This window comes from Peromyscus leucopus, chromosome 1, assembly GCF_004664715.2.
Source record: "Peromyscus leucopus breed LL Stock chromosome 1, UCI_PerLeu_2.1, whole genome shotgun sequence".
Lineage (NCBI taxonomy): Eukaryota > Metazoa > Chordata > Mammalia > Rodentia > Cricetidae > Peromyscus > Peromyscus leucopus.
Genome location: NC_051063.1, coordinates 148,447,428 through 148,471,479, shown reverse-complemented (window position 1 = coordinate 148,471,479; position 24,052 = coordinate 148,447,428). Strand labels below are relative to the sequence as shown.

The 24,052-nt window shown below is 44.6% G+C and overlaps 2 protein-coding genes across 2 annotated transcripts in view; both read right to left on the bottom strand.

Moving 5' to 3' along the window:
* Positions 1-24,052, bottom strand: part of Fam189a1 (family with sequence similarity 189 member A1) — a 237,740-nt gene that overhangs the window by 112,267 nt on the left and 101,421 nt on the right. The gene's annotated exons all lie outside the window — the stretch shown is intronic.
* Nsmce3 (NSE3 homolog, SMC5-SMC6 complex component) lies at positions 12,344-13,911 on the bottom strand. The gene has a single exon (XM_028872833.2). It carries the CDS (start codon positions 13,777-13,779, stop codon positions 12,934-12,936), a length of 846 nt encoding a protein of 281 aa, XP_028728666.1. The 5' UTR covers positions 13,780-13,911; the 3' UTR covers positions 12,344-12,933.

The window sequence follows — 24,052 nt, the reverse complement described above, 5'->3', positions numbered from 1 at the left end:
TTATGATTTAAATTTTAGGAGCTAAACCTGAAAATACTATGCATTCCAGACGCTCAATAGGAACATGCCAGAACTTATTAAACAAAATTGAGGAAAGGAGTGTATTGATTAGAAGGATGTTAAATTGATTTTGTTTAGTTTTTAGTGTGGAAAATTTTGTACATGTGCAAAAGAGAAAAGTATAAAGAGGCCCTGGGTACTCATCAGCCATCTTAAATAATCAACCAACTCGGGGCCAACTCTTCTTCACTGCCTCTCCCCTGGGGAATATTCTGCCACAAATGGAATCCATATAATCTCATCCTTAAATGTTTCAGTGTGTATTTCTAAAGACTTGTGAGCCATTGTTGTAAATATTACTGAAGTACTATAGTCATGCATATTAGAATTAAAGACTCATTAGAATCAAGTTCTAGAATGCTCATCTTGCCTCACTTGTCTCTATTTTCCATGCTTTGAGTCAGGTCACACAGGATATAGTGGAGGTTCATATGGTGTAAGAGTTAGGAACTCTCCTCTCCTCTCCTCTCCTCTCCTCTCCTCTCCTCTCCTCTCCTCTCCTCTCCTCTCCTCCCCTCCCCTCCCCTCCCCTCCCTTCCTCTCCTCTCTCCTCCCCTCCCCTCCTCTCCTCTCTTCTCTCCTCTCCTCTTCTCTTCCCTTCTCCAGATAGGGTCTCACTGCATATCCCCTTCCAGCCTCAAACTCATAATCCTCATCCCAAATGCTGGGCAAATCCTAAATCTATGGGTTTCCACCGTCATGGCTTTTCCTCAAAATTTACTGAAGAAAGCAATTCATCAGCCCCATAGAGTGGATAATCAGGCTGAGTCCCCCAACACACCTCTTTGGGATCATGAGTAATCTAAGCTAATATGGCCCAAAGCAGGGGGAGTATCAGGAAACCTTATAAAGACTTTAAAGCAGGTGAAAAGCACTAATTGCTGATGGTTCCTAGTGTGCCCTCTGGTCTACTTTGTCCACCATCGTCATTATGCCATTTTAAACCATTCCGAGCTACAGAAGATGGACATTAGTGCACATGACTCCTGGCAAGGCAAATGTAAAGAAATTTTGTCTGGTGGAATGGAACTAATTGTCACCCATGGCTACCAGCAACTTTCACATCTACCTCTAAGTGTATTTCAGGATTACTGACAGCCCACATGTCTGCAGTGTTTGAATTTCTACTAGAAATGCCTGGGCAACGTCCTGATTCCCTCTTGAAATAATGAGTTTTATCATCTTCAACCTATGTTTGTTATGATGTTTAAAGCCTGTTTCTGAGCATTCTGTAAGGATAACTAATGGGTGCTTTGATTTGGTTTGATGAATGTGTGCGTGCGTGCATGTGTGCGTGCTTGCCTGCGCGTGTGCGTGTGCGTGTGCGTGTGCGTGTGCGTGTGCGTGTGCGTGTGTGTGTGTGTGTGTGTGTGTAGTGCAGTGTATCATTAGGAACCATGGGTCTAAGCTCAATGAACGTTTCAATCACCTTCATCACAGCACACTTAAGTTGACTCCTTGACCCTTAAGGTCTACTTGGGCCCTATGAACTTCAACTTCTTTCTTGCTTCCTGGATCTTTGGGGGCTCCAGGACCACCTTACACACTTCCTGCCTCTGCTCTGGAACAGTGTGGGTACCTTCCAATGGAAACAAGATTTGGATGCCACTATTTTTTGCTCAAGTTGTTCTCTACTCTTTAGGTGGTCATTATTTTCAACTCTCCAGTTGCCAGACATGCAACTGACATTTCTGAATCCAGTTGGAATCTATGTGGTTTAACCTAACCCATCAGTTCTAGGTCTAAATCCTTCAAACCATGCCAGAATCCTTTGTCTTCAAAATAATTGTGATTAACTTCACAGCACCATAAACAGCCTCAAAATAGCAACCACAAAAACACACCATGGAGACAATTTAAGATAGAGATCTCTTTTGCAGCCTTAGAATGCATTCTACCAGGAAGAGTCAAAGAATGGCCTTGTAAACTCACAGGTTCTCTTCTGTGCTCCTTTCTCACTGTTCAGATATTGTTTTTAAGAATGATTTCTGATTTCCATAGTAAGTGACACAGATGATGGAATAGACCCTTTCCTGGGACACTGGGCAGGTGGTGAACACTGCTAAGATAACTTTTAGTGTCAATCATAAGTTAGGTTTATATTGTAAGTGCTCATTCTGATGTTCATTTCCTATAAATAAGGAAAGAATTGCAGAGCGGTCAATTTGACAATACTTAGCAGCTGCTGGACTCCCCCTTGCTCCTCTGGCTTCCCCAAGCAAAAGGGCTGTCAGTCAAACAGCCAGCCATCCCACCCTGATGCTCACACTGGCCATTTTGAACACTCCAGGGACATTTTGAAGAAACATGAAGATCACAGCTGCTTGCTCTATCTCCTGAAGATGCAGCCCCAGTCAGGACTGTTTCAAACGATAGATACCCAACTTTTTTGCTATCATAAGCCTTGGTGAACTCTAGATAGCCTTTTTCCCCCTAGGTCAGAGGAGGAACACTTCTGGCGGCCTAATAGAATTATTGTGATCGGTACAAAAGAGACAATGTTCTGACTGGTACAAGCATCAATCCTTATCCATATGAGAAGTTTGCTGTGGTTGGTGCACAGATCTTTCCTCTGACTGTCCCATCAGGCTATTTAGCAGATTGGTGAGTAGCTGGAGACATCTTCTTGTTGCCTCCCCTGCTGTTGCAACATTGGGCCCAGTAAAAGCTTCTCTTGTTGCCTACTTTAAGTGGAGCATGCTGTGTCGGTGATGTGCAGGAAGAAGCAACAAAGAACGCAGCATTAGAATGAGTGGACGGGTGGTGAGGGCGGAGGCAACAGGGTGGCAGAGTGGGCACCAGCACACCGAGCCACAGGATCAGCCAGTGGCCAGCTGTTTGGCTTCTGGAGAAGGGGCAGAGCTGAGCTGGTTGCACACCACACTGCAGAAGGGTCAGGCTAGCTACCTACATCAGAGCTGAAGAAGAGGCGGGGCAGAGCCATTAGCAGGCCAACTGCAGAAGCAATGGAGTTCCTGGCCGCCTTGGCAGCTGCAAAAGATGCAGAGCCGCTGGACAGTGGCAGCAGCTAAGAGCAGCCACAGACCTCTCCTGGTATCGGCAGCTACAACGACAGTCACAGCAACAAGAGGCAGCTGAACAGTCCCAGAAAGCTGCCACAGGGACAAGAGGGGTGAAAGCGGGGAAAGGGGGTAGGAAGCTGAGGCCGAAAGTCAGAAGGCTGGAAAGAGAGAAGGTAAGATGCAGGCCCTGGTGTCAGAAGAGTCCCAGTGAGTTGTAAAGACTTCCCACAAGGATGTCAGAACCCCACCCCACCCCCCACACCCCACACCCCACACCCCACACCCCACACCGGGTTCAGGAGCTGTAACATTGGTCTCTATCCAGGGCTGACGAATCCTAAGGGCTGAGCAATTCTAGTACCTATGGCCTGCCCAGAAGCTGCACCAATGGTTGCTAGCAAAGGCAGAGAAATCCCATCTACCTGGAGCTACCCAAGAGTGTAGAGATAAGAGCCCCACTACCTGAGGCCTACACAAGATGTTAACAGTAGAGGGCGCCACCTGCTGCCGCTGCTGCGACTGTGGCTGCCCTCAAAAACTTAAGAATTCAAACACTGCCCAAGCCCAGTACTCGAAGGACATATTTCCCATCCCTACATTCTATCTGGGTAGAGCTAGCCAGCTAACCGTTACTGAATATTGATTCAAGGGTCCAACTGCCAACAAAAATTTACAAAGCATAGGAAGAAACAGCAAAATATGGATAGTCACAGGAAAAGAAGCCACAGAAAACATCTTGAGACAGCTCAGATGGGGATTTAGTTGAAAAAACTTTTAATGAACAATCTTCACTATTCTGAAAGTACTGCAGGAAACCCTGGGCACAGAACTAAAGGAAATCAGGGAAATGATAGAGAAGAAGGACTGAATGTCAACACAGGGGGATACAAAAAGGAAAGAGACAGAAACTGCAGGTGGAAAATGACATGACTGGATGGAGACACAAGGAGTCTGGCTGCGGACTTGAGCAGTTGTAAGAAGCAGGGGGTGTGATTCGGGGAAGCAGGGCTAGCCTGGGCACAAGGAAGGAAAAAGAAAGGAGTAAAGAGAAGGCAAGAAACCTACAGAAACTACTAACCTCAGGTGCACTGAACTGACGGCTGTTGTAGGGGAAGCAGAGAAAGCTAAAATCTCCTGGTATTTGATGAAGACACATGTTAGATTGCTGCAGAAGCCTCAGGGACCCAAGGCAGGAGAAACTTAGAGACCAACAACTAAACACACTAACCACGCTAGCAAAGTCCGAAGTTGTGAAGAAAAGCTTGCAAAGAGCAAGATGAAACTTTTTATTAAACAGTAGCCGACTCTTCTTTAGACACTATGTAGGTTACAGGGAGTGGGATGATATGTTTAGAGTTCTAAACAGAGGAAAGCCTGTCAATGCAGAATACATCCTGCAAATCTAGCCTTTACATTGAAGGCAAAAGCAAGATGCTTCCAAATAAATAAGAGCTGGTGCTCAAAGCAGGAGGGCATGGTCGACAAGAAATATCATAAGGACCCTTTACCTGAAATGAGAACATACTAACTAGCTAAAGCCATATAAAGAAGTGAAGATCCCTGTTTTTTAAAACTAGACATATTATTTTAAAAGGATAATTAGGTTTTTAGTCTATTATTTCTCTTTTGTTTTCTTGGTTGATATAATAGGCAAATTATTAAACAAGTCAATGGTTATACAATATTAAAAGATGTAATAACAAGGGTGTGGCATCAAGAAGAATTAAAGTTAATAGATGCTGCTGATACCAAGCTGGAACCAATCCCAACAAACGACCAGAAATTTAGGGTATTGCTAAGGTGTGGATGTGAGTTGTGCCCCAAAGATTGGTTCTCAGAGTCAATCCTGGAAAGCGGTAGCTGTTTGGGAGGTGGAGCCAGGTGGGAGATGCTTAGGCCTTTGTTAGTTAGTTCCATTGAGAGTGGGTTGTTAGAAGAGAGGACTGAGCCCTCTCTGCCCTTTGCTTCCTGCCTCTCTAGGTGATGCCCCCCTTTTGTGTGTACCACTAGGATGCCCCTCATCATCATGCCTTTAGCAGAAGCTGAACCCAGAGGACCTATTCAATCTTAGATTTTTCTGCCTTCAAAATTATAAATCAAAGTATCCAGTGTCAGATATTTTCTTATAGCAACAGAAAAATGACCAATACAAATGTCAACTGTAATTTTCATGGTTAACACTGAAAAAAAAATTAAAAGATATGAGGCAGGGTCTGGTGATGTCTCAGCGGTTAAGAGCACTGGCTGCCCTTCCAGAGGACCTGAGTTTGATTGACAGCACCAATGGTACCTCACAGCCATCTCTAACTCCGATTTCAAGGGATCTAGCACCTTCTTCTGGCCTCTGTGGGCACCGCACACATGGCACACCCACAGACATACAGACAGCTGAAGCACCCATGGGTGCAAACAAACAAGCAAAAGTAAGTAAACAAGTAATTACACAAGTAAGACGGGGTATTTAAGACAAGCAGTGAAAGGATGCAATAGGGAATAAAACAGCACACTGGGAAAGTCCACCCAACCAAAATGAAGCAATTGTTAAAAGAACCGAGAAATCAGGTTGGGGGGGTAGAAGGAGAGAATACTGAGATGACAGAAAAAGGGGGTGCATTTTGGGGGTGAGGCAGAAACCTAGTGCAAGGGAATGACCCCAGCTAAGACATCCAGCAGTCGCGGATACGTAGCCTGAACTGGCCCTCTCCTGTGACCAGGCAAGGCTTCCAGTGGAGGGAGTGGGACACCAACCCAGGCACATAACCTTCGACCTACACTTTGCCCTGCCTATGGAATACACTGGGGTGAGGGTGGCACAGAGATTGTGGGAGTGGCCAGCCAATGACTGATCCAGCCTCTGACCCATGCCATGAGAGGAAGCACACCAATGACAGACACTCCCTGGAGTGCCAGGATCTAGAGCTTGAATGGTTCAGAGATGTAGGATAGAACCAAACATAACTGGCAAAATAAATAAATAAATAGATTAAATAAATAAATAAAAAATAAAAATGTCAGTGTAATGATCCCTAATGATAGTCTACTATACTCATAGATTGATGCCTAGCCCAGTTGCCATTAGAGAGGCTTCATCCAGCAACTGATGGAAACAGATGCAGAGACCCACAGTCAACATTAGGCCAAGCTCGGGGAATCCTGCAGAAGAGGGGGTGGAAGGATTGGAAGAGCCAGAGGAGTCAAGGACACCACAAGGAAACCCAGAGTCAACTGACCAGGGCTCACGGGGGCTCACAGAGACTGAACAGACAACCAGGGAGCGTGCACAGGGCTGGTCTAGGCCCTCTGCATGTATGTTACAGTTGTGTAACTTGGTCTTCTTACGGGACCCCTAACAGTGGAAGCAGGGGCTGTCTCTGACTCTTTTGCCAGCTTTGGGGACCCTTTTCCTCATACTGGGTTGCCCTGTCCAACCTCAATACAAGGGGAGGTGCTTAGCATTGCTGCAACTTGATATGCCATGTTTTGTTGCTAGCCATGGGTGGGCTGCCTTTTTCTGAAGAGAAATGGAAGAAGAGTGGATGGACAGGGAGAAAAAGGGAGGGGAGGGGAGGGGGAGGGACTGGGAAGAGAGGAGGGAGGGGAAACTTCAGTCAGGGTGTAAAATAAAGACAGAAAGAAAGAGAAGGGGGAGAGGAAAGGAGGGAGGGAGGGAGAGAGGGAGAAAGGGAGGAAGGGAACAGTAGGAAAAAAACCTTAAAACATGATGGTTTAAATGCTTGATTTGCAGCCACAGAAGGTGTAGCATGTGTCTTTTTAAGAGAGATCTACACCATGTCACAAAGAAAGACTATCTTTAGGTCAAAAGACAAAACTATTTAAAAGGACAGCACAAGAAAATGCACCTGGTGACTAGAGGAGGAGCTAGTGAGGCTACACTAATGTCTTCAAATTAGATAAAATGCCTGAAGTTGTTACAAGGATCGTAAAAAGTACATAATGTACCAAAACAAGAGGTAGTTTATAAAAATAGGCAATCATAAGCATATGTATCAAAACTACCCAGTCCTCCAAATGTGAAGCAAATGAGGACAGGATACACACACACACACACATACACACACACACACACACACACCACATACAAACACATATAAACACACACCATACATACACAACACATAAACACATACCACATACACACACCATACACACACTACACCCACACATACACACCATATGCCATACATACACATGTGAACATTTATTCGTACATACACCACATACATACACACACACACACACACCACATAAACACATACCACACACACACATACACCACAAATATGCTGTAGAACAATCTTTTCCTACATATGAATATGTATTACTGTCATTTGCTAATAAAAAGCTGATTGGCTGATAGCTGGGCAGGAAGAGATTGAGCTCAAGAGCCAGACTAGGAGAATTCTGGGAAGAGGTAGGGTGGAGTCTAGAGTTGCCAGCCAGATGGAGAGAGTGCAGGAAAATGAATGTGCAATGCTAATAAAAGTACCACCACATGGCAGAGTGTAAATAAGGAATATGGGTTAACTTAAAATGTAAGAGCTAGTTAGTAATAAGCCTGAGCTATCAGCCAATCATTTACAATTTATATTAAATCTCCAAGTCAATTATTTGGGAAGTGGCTGCCAGGTATTTGGGAACAGACAGGCGGGAGAGAAAGGTCCGACTACACACATACACATATACATCACAGACACACATGTGAACATTTACTCATACACACACACACACACACACACACACATTAAAGTAAACTTTTGGATGGGAAGGAGATGTCTAAGCTGCTGATATATTCCCAAGAGATTAATCAGAAATCACAATCCTAGCAAAGGGTCGAAAGTGCAGCCCCATCTCTCTTCCCAGTGAATTCTCTTAAGCACTTTAAGAATTAATTACACTCCTTTTTCTCCAAGGCTGTCATCCTGAAACCAAAGGCAGGCAAAGAAAACTGTAGACACAAAAGTATCTAAGGAGACACACAGAAAATCCTCAGCAAATACAGAAAGACTGTCATTATAGGAAGCACACACTCTGGTCAAAGTGGAGCAAAGCCAGAACTCAGCATAAGACAAATGGCAGTGGGTCTCTACTATGGCCAAGGGGGTCTGATGCAGAAGAGCAAGAAAGCCAGAACATGACTGCTATCTGCGTTGGTGTGCCAACCGCTATGGTCATTTTGGGGGTCATATTGTTAGTATTCCATGGGTGCAGCTTCCCCGTTACACATAGAGGACATGGTCTCCCAGCAGACATCCTGGTCCTCTGGTGCTTATGGTCTTTCTGCCCACCCCCTCCTGTTCCCTGAGCCTGAGGTGCACTGAGCAAGAAGCAGCACAAACATGACTGAAAGGAAACATAGGGATCATTTGTCCCACTGTGAGCATTCTTATCTTCAGAGACACATCTAAAATATGTACAGATGATATTAAGAGATGAGGACAGAGACACAGCAGGAACAAAATTACCCACACAGCCAAATGATTGCATTGCTTTTCTACTTTTACAAATATGGAATTTTCCAAATAAAAGGTTTAAAAACATACTTGGATTTTTTTCTCCATAGGCATTATGTCACACTCCAGTAATCTCAGAACACCGGTGCAGAGGAAAGAGAACTGTGAGTTCAAGGCCAGCCTGAACAGGTTGTTGCCATTGTATTTATGCATGTGTATTGAATGAAGTTATGCCACGTGGAGTGATAAGGCTTCCTCTCGGAACCACAGACTAACGAAACCCCCTAGCAGCAGACATGGGAAACCTCTTGAGTTGTTTGTTGGTTATGGGAGTCAGAGAGACTCACCCAATGATACGCTACTGTCACTGCCCTGGTTGCCGGAACCAGACTTAACCTGGAAGCCTTCTCCCCAAGGACTAGGCTCGTAGTAGCCAAAGATGCTATGAAAACTGCCAAGGGAGAAAAGCAATAAGCAGCCTAGCCAACCATAAAGCCTATGAACTGTATTAATGCTCAGCATAGCAAGGTATCCCCAAGGGGGCAACAGCAGCAGTTCCTCGCTAGAGGATAACTAAGTTGTCTAACTGAACTGAAGGCCCAATGAGATGAGAGGGAATTCATGCTTGGTACCATAAAGCCAGCCAATTATCTCCGGTTGGTGAGGTCATGGACCCTAGACAAGAACTTACTCCCACCCTTCTTTTTTTTTTTTTTTTTTTCGAGACAGGGTTTCTCTGCATAGCTTTGCGCCTTTCCTGGAGCTCACTTGGTAGCCCAGGCTGGCCTCGAACTCACAGAGATCCGCCTGGCTCTGCCTCCCGAGTGCTGGGATTAAAGGCGTGTGCCACCACCGCCCGGCGCCACCCCTTTCTTAAGTCACTATAATCCCTAACTGCATTCTAAACATTTATCCTTAAACTCACAGATGAGCACAGCCCTCACCCCTCCCTCATCAAAGCCGCTTCCTTCTGCACCAGAGGCTACAGAAATCTGCAGCTGGTCAGAATGCAGAGAACAGCTGCACTTTGGGTGTTCAACCTCCATTGACACATCTTCAACACAACACACCTCAGGCTCAGGGAACAGGAGGAGGGGGCAGGAAGACCGTAAGCGCCAGAGGACCAGAGTGTCTGCTGGGAGACCATGTCCTCTATGTGTAATGGGGAAGCTGCAACCATGGAATACTAGCAATATGACCCCCAAAACGACCATAGCGGTTGGCACACCAACGCAGATGGGAAATCTCACAAGGCCTCACTTCTAGAAGAACTGCAGGATAGTAAATGATGGCTGAGAGAGGGAGAATTAGTCTTCTTCAGGGAGGAATCCCCTAACTGACGGTCTAATCCAATTGGTCAGCCTAATGTTCTCAGCAGGCTGCATTTATACACACAGTGAGTGAGGTGGGGGGGTGGACAGGAGGAATTGGAGTGGGGAGGGGGAGGGCTAGTAATGATGTCAATATAGTACTCAGGTATGAAATTCTAAAGAGAAAATAATACCTTCATAATTAAGATTAGAATTTTTCAAAGCATAGTACAAAATACAGGGATTACAATGCTAACAATTAAGACACATTAAAACCAAATGTGTACGACAAAAACAAAATCGCAGATGATACTTGCAACTGGATTCAGCAGGGAACTGATGTGCTGAAGATACAAACAGTTCTTGCAAATCAATCAACAGGAAAGATGACTGATGTTTAAAATTGGATGCTCAGAATGGAGCGTAAAAGGCGGGCTGATGTGCAATGTCACTTATAGGCAACAGGAAACTAAATGACAGTGAAGTATTAATGACTCACCCATGGCACGGCTGTAAAGGCCGAGTGCTCACAAGGGCTTCAGAGTGTGGGCTGACTGGCACACACAAAATAGAAACTGTCTAGATCCCTGTGAAAGGGTAACCTGATATGCGCTCAAGAGCCATTTGGCAAGTATCACTGATAACTGTTAGCTTCTGGCTTGAACTCCTGAGGTAGCACACATGCCTGCCAAAGTAGTAAGCTGGGAGGAGCGTGTCTAGCCATCCCTTCATGAAAGGATATCAAAATGAATCAATCAGCTCACGCATCTACACTGATAAACTCCAAAAACGGTTGAAAACAGCTGTGATAAAGGACACAAGGACACTAACATAAACTGTGAAAGTGCACAAAAAGAAACCATGTATTCTTCATGAACATGCACATACAAATAAAGTTATAAAAACATATAATGGCATGAGATGCGGCCCTGCATCTGGCGAGAAAGAAAAGACATAAGAGCTTGATCTACCCTCTAATGTAGCATCCCGGGCAAACTAACTTGACAGTGAACTGTGAGGATCTCAGAAAACTGGGATATCATTATTGTGTGACAGTTTTGAGATGATGGCTACAGATGACAGCGTAAGCACCCCAGCACAGCTGAAACCTGACTCAGCAAGGTCAGGAGCCAGTGGGCAGAGGTCATTCACACGCTGACATAAAATGCATGCCAAGAAAAGAGGGACTGAAGGATAAACTAATCCTTGTTTAAAATCTCTCAATCTACTCATGCTGTTTTTGTCAATTTGACATAAGCCAGGGCCATCTGGGAAGAGGGACCCTCAATTGAGAAAACGCTGCCATCAGATTAGCCTGTGGGGCATCTTCTTGATTGCCCAGTTCACTGTGGGCAATGCCATCTACAGGTAGGTGGTTCTGAGCTGTATAAGCAGGCTGAGCAAGCCAGTAAGCAATGCTCCTCCACGGCCTCTGCTTCATTTCCAGCCTCCAGGTCCCTGCCCAGACTGCCCTCAGTGGTGGACTATACAGCTGAAACTTACCTCTCCAAGCTGCTTGTGGTCACGGCACTCGTCACAGCGGTAGAAAGCAAACTAGGACACTATTATTAACACAAGTCAACTATCGGTAGCCCCTCTCCTCCACTCCTCGTAACTACCACAAACATCATAACTAGTGACCTCTAGTTCAAGGCTGATGAAAACCACCTGCCCTCCCCTGCCCCCTTTGAAAGTATTTGCCTCCTCTGATGAAGAACTTAGAGTAAACTCTCAACAACTGTACTCAGTGCATGTTGTGTTTGGCTGGATACCATTAAGAACTCCAAGGAGACTCAGCTCTTCTGGCTCATCTACAACACCCTAAGGTTGTTTTCTCCAGTTGAGACCCAGAGCTCAGAACTTAGCTCCCGAGAACCAGGCTGACCTTTAATTCAAACTGAGGTCAAATGACCTCAAAACCCATCCTGTCACTGTGCTGTGCCACACCTCCCAAAGCCCAGGGGATCTCGTGGTTATCCTGCTCACACTGGTCTGCCTGGGCTGCCCTCACCAGACATCCCAGTAAGTTCTTCAAAGAACTATTCAAATATGCTAAGGAAAATGGGGAGAACCTCCGAGCCCCAGGACTCGTGACTGCTCTTCTGGGAGGACCCAGCCTGACATAAAGAACAAACAGTGGCTCAAAATCAAGAGTAAAAATAAAGTATAAAGTGATTAAATCACACCAGGCCCTTTGCTGAATTTTACACTAAGTTTCACATCTATTCACCACAATGGCACACTCCAGTGGGATTTGGCCCATTCTATAGGTACACAAGCTAAACTCTTAGGTGAAGCTAGGATCCGCACTTTGGCAGTGTGATTCCCAAACAGGCCTGGTTAATCACTATGACAATGTTTTATAAACCTGAGACTTACAACTTGCTCCCATATACACTCATGCACTTATACACTCTGCACAACGTTTGGAATCATATTTCCTTAAGAGCCACAATTTCTAACAGGGAAACAACAAATATAATGATGAACTGACTCAAAAGCACAGTATTTATTATAAATAGAAAAAAACGTAAATGGCATTCATAGGGTAACAGTAATAACTGTGAATATAAAAATGTCAGAGAACACATCATATAGATTGTTCGGAACCACACAGTGCTCATACCCATACAGAATATGCATTTTTAAAGTTGTGTTGACATGAAGCTAAAACAATTGTACTTCTATTTTCAATTTTAAACAGACTTTTCTTTTCCCATGAACTAGAGTAATTAAGAGATAATGGCTACCTTGCTTCTTTTTCTTCTGGAAGAGCATCAAAGCGATTTACCTAAGTGTTCTTTTGTAAATGTCTGACATCATACTACAATTTTCCAGTAATGTTTAGAAAGCTGGATAACTCTTTAAACAATAGACAATGCATTTTTTTCTTCCATCTCTTTAGCAATGAAAAAGTAAAGCTCCAAACCATAATAAAACATCAGAACCCTGCACAACATCCTAACGCTACAAGATATTTATGCCTAGCAGAATCAAGCTTCCACCAATCCCCCTTTCCCGTTCTTTTATCCTGGATTTCGGGAGTTCCTCAGACTGCACCTCAAGAGTTCAAGAGGAAGTGGTTGGACCACTAGCTGCAGGTCTGGCCCTGTTCTCCTCGTCCGCCAAGGCCTCGCAGTATTGTGTTGGCCAGTCTTTCGGGTCCTGATTATGGACTTTGGCCACAAACTTAAGAACTTTCATCTTGCTGGTTTCCAGGTTGGTTCGCGGGCCCCACTGTAACTCATAGTCCACGGGATCGGTGTGGGGTATCCTCCGGTACTCCAGGTAGCGCTGCCGCACAAAGTCTTCAGTAATGAGTTTCTTTGGGTCACCGAAAATTAAATGCTTCTTAGTGGGGTACACCCCGAGACGTCGCAGGAAATCCCAGACCTCAGTCTCGGTGATGGTGTTGCCTTTCATGAAGATGAGCCCCAGGACTATCATGAGCAGGCCGGTGGTGGGTGTGCCCTGATCGCCTCTCACTTCCGCGTCCTCCTCCACGGGCTCCAGCATGTTGATAAGGATGTAGGTGTGGCTCTTGGGCTCCAGCTCCACCAGCTTGTACCCGAACACGTACTGCAGGCGCTCGGCGGCCAGCTTCAGCAGGTTGGGGTACACGTCCCGGTAGTCGCCCACCACGTGCTTCAGGATGTCGGTGCGCTTGATGGGAATCTTCTTCTGGTCCTTGATCAGCAAGAACTGCACCAGCTCGGCCACCTTCAGCTCCAGTTGCTTCTGGGTGCGCGGCCCCACGGCGGGGGCCGACAGGGAGGCGCGGGAGCCCTGGGACGCGCTGCCCGTGCCGCCCGTGCCGCGGGACGTGCTGGGCGCCTCCTCGCCGGCGCCTCCCCACTCCCGCTCCCTATCGACCTGGGTGCTGGGCCGGCCGCGGCCCCTCGGCTTCTGCAGCATGTCACCGGGCCTTGAAGAGCGGGCCCTGTCCAACTCGCAGTAACGGCCAAAAGCCTTGTAGCCAGCCGCCCCGCGAAAATCGGCAAGGAAGAGCGGCGCGCGTGTGACGTCACGTCGCCTGCGCGCTGCGTCCCGGAGGCGGGGCGATACAGCCGGGAGTCAGCCCGACGGGGCGGGGCATCCGCGCGGCCACTGCGCATGCGGAAGGCCTTGGCGGTGGCTGCCTTTGCTGGGCTCCAGCCCCGGTTTTATCGAATGGTGTTTATGAAATCATATAAACAGAAAACAAGAACCCAACTCCTCGGCAAGTGTACGGCTGGCTTCCAGGGCACACCGGTGTAGGCACGTTTTACAGTTTTTGCTGAGTATTTAAACTAGAAAATTTGTGTATGGTACACAAAGGATAAATGTGTGGAGGTGGGGTGGGGTGGGGATAATAAAGTGTAGCGGAAAAGAAGACCTGGGAAGAAAAGTAAAAGCGTTTATTTGTGTACCAAATGAGGAATGAAAGGCCTAGAGGACCCCGTTTGTGTACTTTTCCTGGGCAGAGTTCATACCCTCTGGCCAGTTAATTTCTGTGCAGTCCCTAGGGAGTCTGTAAGGGAAATTATTCTCAAAAGTAAGATTTGTCTTGCTATTTCCAGACTCAGTTCTCTTCATTAAACTTTAGCTAGACGACTATGAGAAACCACATAAGCACTGCCAATAACGTGTTTTAGCTTGGTAATGTGCGCTGACCTTTTAGAAGTTACCTTTGAGAAAACTGCCTTGGACCCACACTCACAACTTTAGCAGAAACGTGATGTTAGAGGAATGCCACCCCCAGAGACACTTGCCCCCAGAGAATACCATTTAATTTAGGTTACCAATGATTGGGAGTAGCAATAATGTGGATCTCTTAATTTTCTTTCTTAATATATAAGCTTTAAAGTCTCAATAAGAAAGAGCTATCATCCCCTACAATTTGTAATGTGTACGGTTTGTAGATGGTTTAAATTGTGCAGCTCTAATAGACAAAATGAGTCATTTCATTAGCTCAAACCATCAGCAGTCTGTTGCCATTGCTGCTACAGATCTTAGTAATGTGTTTCTTCTCCATTTACTGACAAAGAAACTGAGTTTCCCTCTGTCTTTTTAAAGCTACAAAGAAAATAGGTAAACTGTTCAAAGAACGAACTCAAATTGATTTCCTCTTTAATGCAAATATATTCAGAGGAAAGCAATTCAGATCATATTATTTGAATAATAACATCAAAATATGGCCTTATTAAAATTTCATTAAATGTAAGCAGCATAAAATTTTTGTTTATAATTCAGTATGAAAATGCAGTCTGATAATGGGACCTGCAATGCTAATATAAAATCTCATTCCATGTTTTGATGCAAGCATTCTGAAATCTAGTGAGCTATGAGCAGTAACTTTCTGTTCCACACAGGGTCCAACCATCCTCAAGCATTGGTCTGAGTTACAAAGGCTGCTAGAGTTTGAATGTGTCTTCCAAAGCTTACATGTTGAAATCATAAGCCCCAATGTAGCAGCACTGTTATTTTATGAGTGAATGAATGCCATGTTCTCTGTAATGGGTTAAGAGTGAATCTATTTTACCATTATAATCTCTCTTACCATCTCATGATATAGTGACCCTCAACAGATGTGGTACCTACTGCTGTAGATGTTCTGTATGTTAAATGTATTGCTCTGATTGGTTAATAAATAAAGTGGCCAGGCAGGAAGTATAGACAGGACAAAGAGAGAGGAGAATTCTGGGAACAGGAAGGCTGAGTCAGGAGATGCTGCCAGCCACCACAATAAGGAACAGGATGTAAAGTACCAGTAAGCTATGAGCCACGTGGCAAGGTATAGATTAATAAAAATGGGTTAATTTAAGATAAAAGAACTAGATAACGAGAAGCCTGCCATGGCCATACAATTTGTAAGTAATATAAGTCTCTGTGTTTACTTGCTTGGGTCTGAGCGGCTGTGGCACTGGCAGGTGAAAGAGATTTGTCCTGACCGTGGGTCAGGCACAACTAAAAGATACTCCAGTTACAGCCTGCCTTTAGACCTTCCAACCTCCAGAGCCATGAGTGAAATACAATTCTGCTGTTTCCAAATTATTTACTCTATGGTATTATTTTATAGCTACACAAAATGGACTAAGATCAACTAAATAAAGCATAGCATCATGGCATTCTCTTTTGTTACGGTGAGCCATTCATCTGCTTCAGTTCTCACGAAAATTGAAATCTGTATTTAAGTTCATAGAAGCCTCCTGCGATCTAAAATTCTGCAAAAGGTCCTTCCAGAAGGATCAGTTATGCCTTGAGCCAAATAATTTCAGCAGCCAAGAGATAAGAGAGAAATGGGAAACAAGATGAGCGCTGTTGTCAGCCATCAGGCTGGTTTTCAGTATTTTCTGTGTTAATTTCTTCACAAAGTGCCAAGGAGCTCCAGCAGCCAGGCTAGCACCCAGGACGAGAAACCACAGCATCTTTGAACAGCACCCCCCCCACCCCCCCACCCCCCCCACCCCCCCCACCCCCGCACAGACAGCCGATGAGCATGACTCAAAACACATGAAGAAAGATACCAGTTTTAAGTTTTAAAACACCTATCTCCATGCTATCCAGAATGGAAGTGAGAAAATACAGCCATAAAACAATGTTACTAAAATGAGGATTAGAACTTGCAGTGAGGAAGTTAAGCAAACCCCACGTTCCACTTCAAATAGACAATGGGAGCCGTGGAGGCTTGGGTAGAAACTGTGGCAGTAATAATACTGATAATGACAAATAGCAGCAGCTAATGCTTTTTACAAAGGCAACTGTAAATCCTGCTTCTTGGGCCCCACCACACCCCTGTGAGGCCTGTTAATTCCTTTCACTCACAGAGAAACAGATGTGTGGGGTACAGACATGGTGATCTTGAAGAAGTACAGCTTTGATTGACATCAGGGAATCTGGACAACAAATCTGAAAAAGCTACTGACACCCCAAATTTCAACTTCCAGACCAACAATATGATACCATTAACCCTGGACTCAAGAAATTAAATGAAATTTGTTTGCTAAGTACCTAGCACAGGATCTGGCAGCGTGTTTAATTACCCTTAGTTTCTTTTCAGAGGGGTTGTGTTAATGACAACTTTGAGGATGATATAAAGTTGTGTGTGTCTCAGGGTCCTGGCTGGGCTGCAGAATTAAATTCGTGAGAGAGTTTTTAAATTTAATTTGATTTTTGCAATCATGGGCGTCAAATCTGGGGCCTCACATACATTAGGTAAATGTCCTACCACTGAGCTATACCCACAGACCCTGGGACCAATTAACTAGACGAAAGCAAGCCCCTTTAGTCCAGTGTTATGGAACACTGTTGCTTTTATAATGAAACCAAGTTTCAAAGGAGTGGCTTCTGTATTTGAATGAAGAGAAATAATTGTGGAAAGGTAACTAAATTATGTAGGAAGTATAAAGAAGGGAAGTGATCAAAGGTTGCCCAGAGATCTCTTGGCCATGACCCAGTAATGTTTCTTTTCTCTCTGTGGTCAGGCACCTTGGACTTGCAAGGTTTTATCTCTTGTTTTCGGAAAGCGAGGAGCTGAGGCTGCCCTTCTCGAATCTGCTGTTTTTCAAGTGCTTTAGCTCAAAGTAACCCTCATGCCAAAGTGCCATATTCTGGGTGCCATATTCTGCTATCCTGCACTAGAAAGATGTTCAGCTCAGCAGAGCCAGAGCGTGTGCACACATAAAAAGCAGCCAAAGGTTGGAAAGAAATATATAGACATCACTGTGCTAGTAAGGCTATACACTTGGAGAAATAAAAAGCGTGATTTGTGTTTGTTTGTTTAGAAGATAGATGAAAATGATCTCCTCGGTGAAGCCCCGCTCTGCAGAGAAACAATGCTCTGCCCACTATGTGGTTCAAACTTCTAGTAAATTCAATGTGATTAGCATATGGCAAGTGCAGCTTTCTGTGGAAGCCTCGAAGTCACAGAGATAAATGATTAAAGCAGAAAAGAAAATTTCAAATGCCTTGTCTTAATGACCTTCTTGCATTTATCATCAGACCCCAAACAAAGGGGAAAAATAAAAATTCTTGGAGGCAAACCCCACACTAGCTAAGATTTCAAAGGCACTGAGAAAGGCTACACAGTGCCCTTAAAACATCTCTAAGTAATTAAATGCTTTCTTCCATCTCCTTGGCAGCAAATGCCTGCCAACGAGCTCTAATCATCTTCATTATCTACTAGAGGCCCCTCTCCATTCACTGACATTTCTCGTAGAACCAGAAGAAGATTTTAAATCCTCTAATGGCAACACAGCACTAAAAGCAGGTGAGGACCTTTGGGGAAGAGAGGGAATGATCAAAGCATGCAGCAAGCATGCATGAGCAGCTTCCCTGCCTTTTTCTGGGGGAAGAAAATGGGACAGTGTACAGCAGGCGTGTGAAGGAACTGAGGCACGAATACTGCTTTTGGTGCTAGGTAACAACAATGGCAATCAAGACACTTTAAAGGCCTCGGTAAAGTTCTTTACATCCACTCACTGTTTACTCATAAAAACTGTGTCTACCCATCCCTAACAAAGGTCCTCCAGACTGGACCACACGGCAGACTGCATGGAACATTTTGTTCCTCGTAAAAGTTGATCAAGCCTGGCAGAGCTCTCCTTGGCTGGGAGAAGGAGTGGGCCGATGAGACAGTGCCTTCCCAGTACTGCAGCCACTTGGCACAGAGCCTCTGATTGAATGCTCTTTTCAAGAAACAGAAACAACACAGTTACCAAGGGCCCTGATGAAAAGCACTAAGGGGTATTGAGTTATGATCATATAAGGTCTTAAATAGGAGTAAGACTTGATTTGCTTGCTTGGCTTCTATTTCCCACTGCAATTTGTTTCCCTTTGGAAATTGCCTCTTCCACCTCTTAAGAGACCTTGATACTACTCTTTCTTCCATTGCTGGTGCATGTAATTTGGGCCAAGCACAGTGATTATGGCATCCAACCAGCATCCTTCAAGGGGCGCTCACACCCAGATCCTCTTTCCTGAACTAGTAAGCTGAAGGATAATATACACCTATCCCATTATAGCTGTGGTTTGTCAAAAGACCTCCCTCATGGCGATGCCAACTCAAAAGATACCAAAGAGATGGAGAAATAGTTCACATCCGCCATCTGAATCTCTGTGTCCTGGGATGAAGGTTAGACTCCTGCAGGTAACTGGACACTGGGCACCTTTCACATGATCTGCTTTGAGATGCTTTCCAACACCTGAAACTGAATGAGTTTTAGCGAAGTCTGCAGGTAAACCAAATATTCAGGGGAAAGAGAATGCAGGGGGAAGGGACTGTGGAGCACAGGAACAGGAATGAGGGTAGAGAAGGTAAACATCTCCCCTGAAGACCTCTTAACACCATGGGAAGATAACTGAATACAATCTGACACAACATTCTGTGGCTGGGGAATTTGCTTATTATTTTACCTGTTAGGAATACAGATGGGGGAGCCAAGTAATGAAGGGCCACACTTTTGTATACAAATGTGTGTATGCACTTTCTAGCCACTTACCCCTGGCGTTTCAGACAGCTTGGAGGATACTGTCATATGTCACTTAATGGCAGAATATTGTTAGGTGATTTCGTTATTGGGTAAGCATAGTCAATGCAATCTTGTAGGATCACCGTGGCGTCTGAGGGCCACAGTTGACTGAAATGTTATATTGTGTGACACATTAACCCACCTGCTACTCCAGTTTATCCATGTTTTAACCCACAGCATTTCTCCAGAGGCTCCAGCATGCAAGGAACAGGGCCTCATTCTCTCAAACTATGCTTTGGTCTGCAGTAGAACTGTGCTCACCAGGAAGGGCACCAAAGAGAACCGAGACTGCAGACAGGTGTGTGTGTGTGTGTGTGTGTGTGTGTGTGTGTGTGTGTGTGTGTGAAAAGCACACACATTGGGATGGAAAATAAAAATCAGCAGAAAGAAATAGAGAAAATGTTAGAGAAATTAAAGAATCCACAAGCATTGTTCCTCCTAAACATGAACAAACATCAACAAAAAAAGAAAAATAATAAAAAAAAAATTCACCCCATACAGAATGATCCTATGTACGAATCACTATTGGTCCTGAGGGAGATAACCACAAACAGAAGCAGATGGAACTGGAATCCCAAATATGGTAAATGTACATAGCCCATGTCTTTGTCCCATATCCTTGCTGGCTGCCTCCCTTTGACTAGCAAGCTGAATGGCAGGCTTTCAGGGCTAGAATGAGATGACCAGAGGCCATGGGTTCTCCTAGATCTGCAGAGGCAGGGACAAGCAAAAGCTTCATCCCTCCCTAGAGCTTGAGTGCTGGTTGTAAAACTAGCTAGCCACTTTCCCAGGTCAGGGGAGAGCCGGGAGTATTGGATATGTTGTAGGGCCTGCACTAGTAGAAGCTTATATCTCCTTTCTGAGAATGACTACAACCTTCTCTTCTTTGTGGATGCACTCCCGTCCTCCCCAAAGTGCTGGAGTATTGACTAACAGCCCTCAGGCAAAACCTTATGGGCAAATGAAAATATACTAGGCCTCAAGGTTGGGGAGAGAGCAGTTTCCTACAGAAGTGTTGAGCTCTAAGAAGCTGTGTCATGAGGCTGGCATCCTCTATACCAGAAACCCTAGGGTTCTCAATACCTATAGGTCTAGCAATTTTCTAGTGATTTCCATCCACATGCTCTCAAAACAAAAGGGAGAAGCACAACATGCCCTCATACGTGGATGGAGGGAATGGTGGTCCAAGAACAGGAGTGAGTAACATCGAAACTGGCAAACCTTTAGCCACCCTGACCCACCTCTGATCCCAGCAGAGGGATAACACCCAATAATAAACCCAGAAGGGAAGTGGGGCATCACTACTGACCCAACAGAAACAATTGATAAGGAAATGCTAAGAACTGTGCAATGCATCAATAGCACGACTTTAACCAAGGCTGCTAATGCAGCATTATACAAGCATAGCTCTGTCATGGGCTTGTCTGTGTTTTTGTCAAAATTTGTATGTTTAAGTTCCATCCTTGGTACCCTAGAGTATAACTGTATTTGGAGGTCTACTTAAATATACTAAGTTAAATGTGGGGCACTTAGGATGATGTCCTCAACCCTTAGGACAGGTGTCCTTATCGAAGGAGAGAGATCAACAATGCACATACACAAAATAAAAATCCATAAGACATCATAGTGAGGAGTGGCCATTTCACATGCTGAGCAGTGAAAAGATCAGGAGAGATCAAACCTTCATCTTGGATTTGTGGCCTCCGGATCTATGAGAAAGATTTCTAGTGTAAACCAGCAGTCTTCAGTGTTGTGTTACAGTAGCTACAGCCAAGCAATGCACAGACAGAGCCAGAGAACAGAACTAAGGGTCCAGAAATAAAGTCATACCTCTATGATCAATTTTCAGAAGAGGCTACAAGAATCCAATTGATTAACAACAAATGATACTAACCAGGCTGGACAGCACACATAGCAAAGAATGAATCTTGACCTTGACCTTACACCATGCACAAAGTGGGCCCATCACATGCCAGTAATGAGAGGCAGCACTATAGAACTATAGACTGAAACCCGGAAGTAAATTTGTGTGACCTTGGCATGAGCAGTGACCTTTTAGACGCAAGACCAAAAGAAGACTGAAAGGCTGGTCCTGGCGGTACAGGCTATAACCCCAGCTACATGGAGTGTAACTCATCAAGGGTATGGATTTAGAAGATGGTGCAATAACTGTAAATATGCTAAAAAGAACTCCAAAGTAGTACTTTCAGCAGGTATATTTTATGGTGTGTTAAGGGTAACTCAATAAACCCTATTAAAAAAAAACAAGGTGAAGGCTAAGCCAAAAATCTCTAGTAAGTCTAGTGAAATAGGATGATAAGCCAACATTGAGAACCATCAAGTGGATTGAGTCCTATGCCCACACTTTCTGCATTAACAACAATGGAAAAAAATTAAATTATAAAATCAATCAAAACCCAACAAAGGAGAGTCTCCTGTGGAAATAATGATTTCAGTCACAATCAGGAAGCATGCTTATTTACATTTTAGATTAAATCTAAAATAGGCATCTTTAAAATATGCTGCACTGTTTAAGAAAAGTGATTTTTGTCAGAGTTCTTACCACCAACCTCCTGTGGGTCCAGGAAGAAAGTCTCAAACTGGCAAGGTCTCAGCCTTTCCCTGCAGAAAGGAGAGTCTGAGCAGGTAATATATTTCAGTTTTAAAGCTCATTATCCTATGAAAGAATTCAAAATGAAAAACAATGCACATCTATTGGAAAGAAAATTAAAAGCCATTCTAATAGTTAACACTTAACTATTAGCATTGTGTGTGTGTGTGTGTGTGTGTGTGAGAGAGAGAGAGAGAGAGAGAGAGAGAGAGAGAGAGAGAGAGAGAGAGAATGAGAGAGAGAGGGAGAGGGAGAGTCTGTGAGAGCTTATGTGTATCATATGTATGCAGGTTCCTGTGGAGGGTTGGGTCCCCTGAAATTGGAGTTACAGGCAGTTTTAAGTTGGTTTTAGGAACCAAACCTGGGTCCTCAGCATGAGCAGCAAGTGCTCTTAACCGCTGAGGCACCTCTTTATTTAAGTGACATAACACTGTGACTTCTAGAACAGAGCGGTGTTTCCCCTTAGAAACTACTCAGGAATCAGACTTCAATAAGGATAGTGACATTACTTGAGGAAATGGAAATGGGAGCTCTGGCTGCCACCTGGCTTCTGGCAGCAAAGCTTTGCACAGCAGCAGGCCTCAGGGACCCCATCCACTAGCCCAGCCTTAGCACATATTCTTGAGAAAGGGACAAAATCAAGGGTATGTCACAGAGTCAGTTATGAACACGATGTGGGCTGGTGCTTCCCAGGTGGTGTTTAGCCACTGCTAAGAAACCACTAGCTACCCGGAAAAAAAATCCACCACATCAGAATCAGTCTTTTGGGCTGGAGAGATGACTCAACAGTTAAGAGCACGGGCTGCCCTTCCAGAGGACCTTAGTCCAATTCTCAGCAGCAACCACATGGTGGCTCACAACCATCTATAATGGGATCTGATGCCCTCTTCTGGCAGACAGAGTACTCATACCTTAAAAAAAAAACCACAAACAAACAAACAAACGAATAATGAATAAATGAATGAATGATCCTATATTGGGGGATGTGTTTCAAAGTGACTTGAGAATTTTGAATGTGACTTTGTGCCTGGCTTGGGGACCTAAGATGGTACCTCTGACCTTGCAGCAGGTGTCTCAGGTTTCTCTTGTTCATATTCTCTCCCCCCTCTCCCTCTCCCTCCCTCCTGTCTCTGTCACAGTTAGCTGGATTAAAAGCAAGAATCTTGTGCATAGGTTCCTCCAGAAGGCGGTCTTTGGGGAAGCTAAGGAGAGCCTGCCATTACTGGCTCCTGGGCCTCCTATGACCTGGTCAGTCTGGTTACCTCACACCCCGCCATCAGCCTTCTTATTCCTCGTCCTGAGTTTCAGGATTTGCCTTTTTAACCCTTCCTCACCTTTTTAACTCCAGCCTCTGCCCTCATTGGAGTTTATGTGAGCAGCCTTCAGTGTATACTATGAGCCAATTTCGCTGACTGTCCACAGGGAACAAGCTCCTGCCTCAGTAGCCCAGTAAATACAACCCAATCTGGAATAATTGGAAAATCAAAACAACATTAATGTCTGTGAAGATTTGTGAAAGATATGCTCATGACACATGATTTAAAACTAAATTCTCTCCCCATGTTTCATAGGCACATTTTTTTGAATTCCACACACAGCATTGAAGAAACCTCTACTGTAGTTAAAATAAAAAAAACAAAGCAAAACAAAACAGCTGTTTAAGTAGAATGGATTAAGGAAGTCACACACAAAATTATATACACATACATACATATGTGTGTGTGCATACACTATATATATTATATATACACATCTGCTCTCATCTGGCCCAAAGCTTCATATGCCATCTGTGAGAATTTGACTCTTGAATGTCTCCCAAAGGCCTGTGTTAAAGACTTGTTTCCCAGATCATTGTGGGACTGAAAGGTGGCAGAGCCTTTAGACGAAGGGACATAGTTGAAAGAAGTTAGATTTGCAGGGGTTGGATGGGGTCGGGTGTTGCCCTAGAAAGGGATGCTGGGAATTTGGCTGCTCCCATTCCTCTGCTTCCTGATTACCATAAGCCGAGCAGTTTCCTCTGCTGTGGACTCACCCAGGATGGACTGTCTCTCTACAGCCCCAAAGACAA

Bases quoted from the DNA above. Each gene is read 5' to 3' on its own strand.
- Nsmce3 (XM_028872833.2), bottom strand. From the start codon at position 13,779: ATGCTGCAGAAGCCGAGGGGCCGCGGCCGGCCCAGCACCCAGGTCGAT.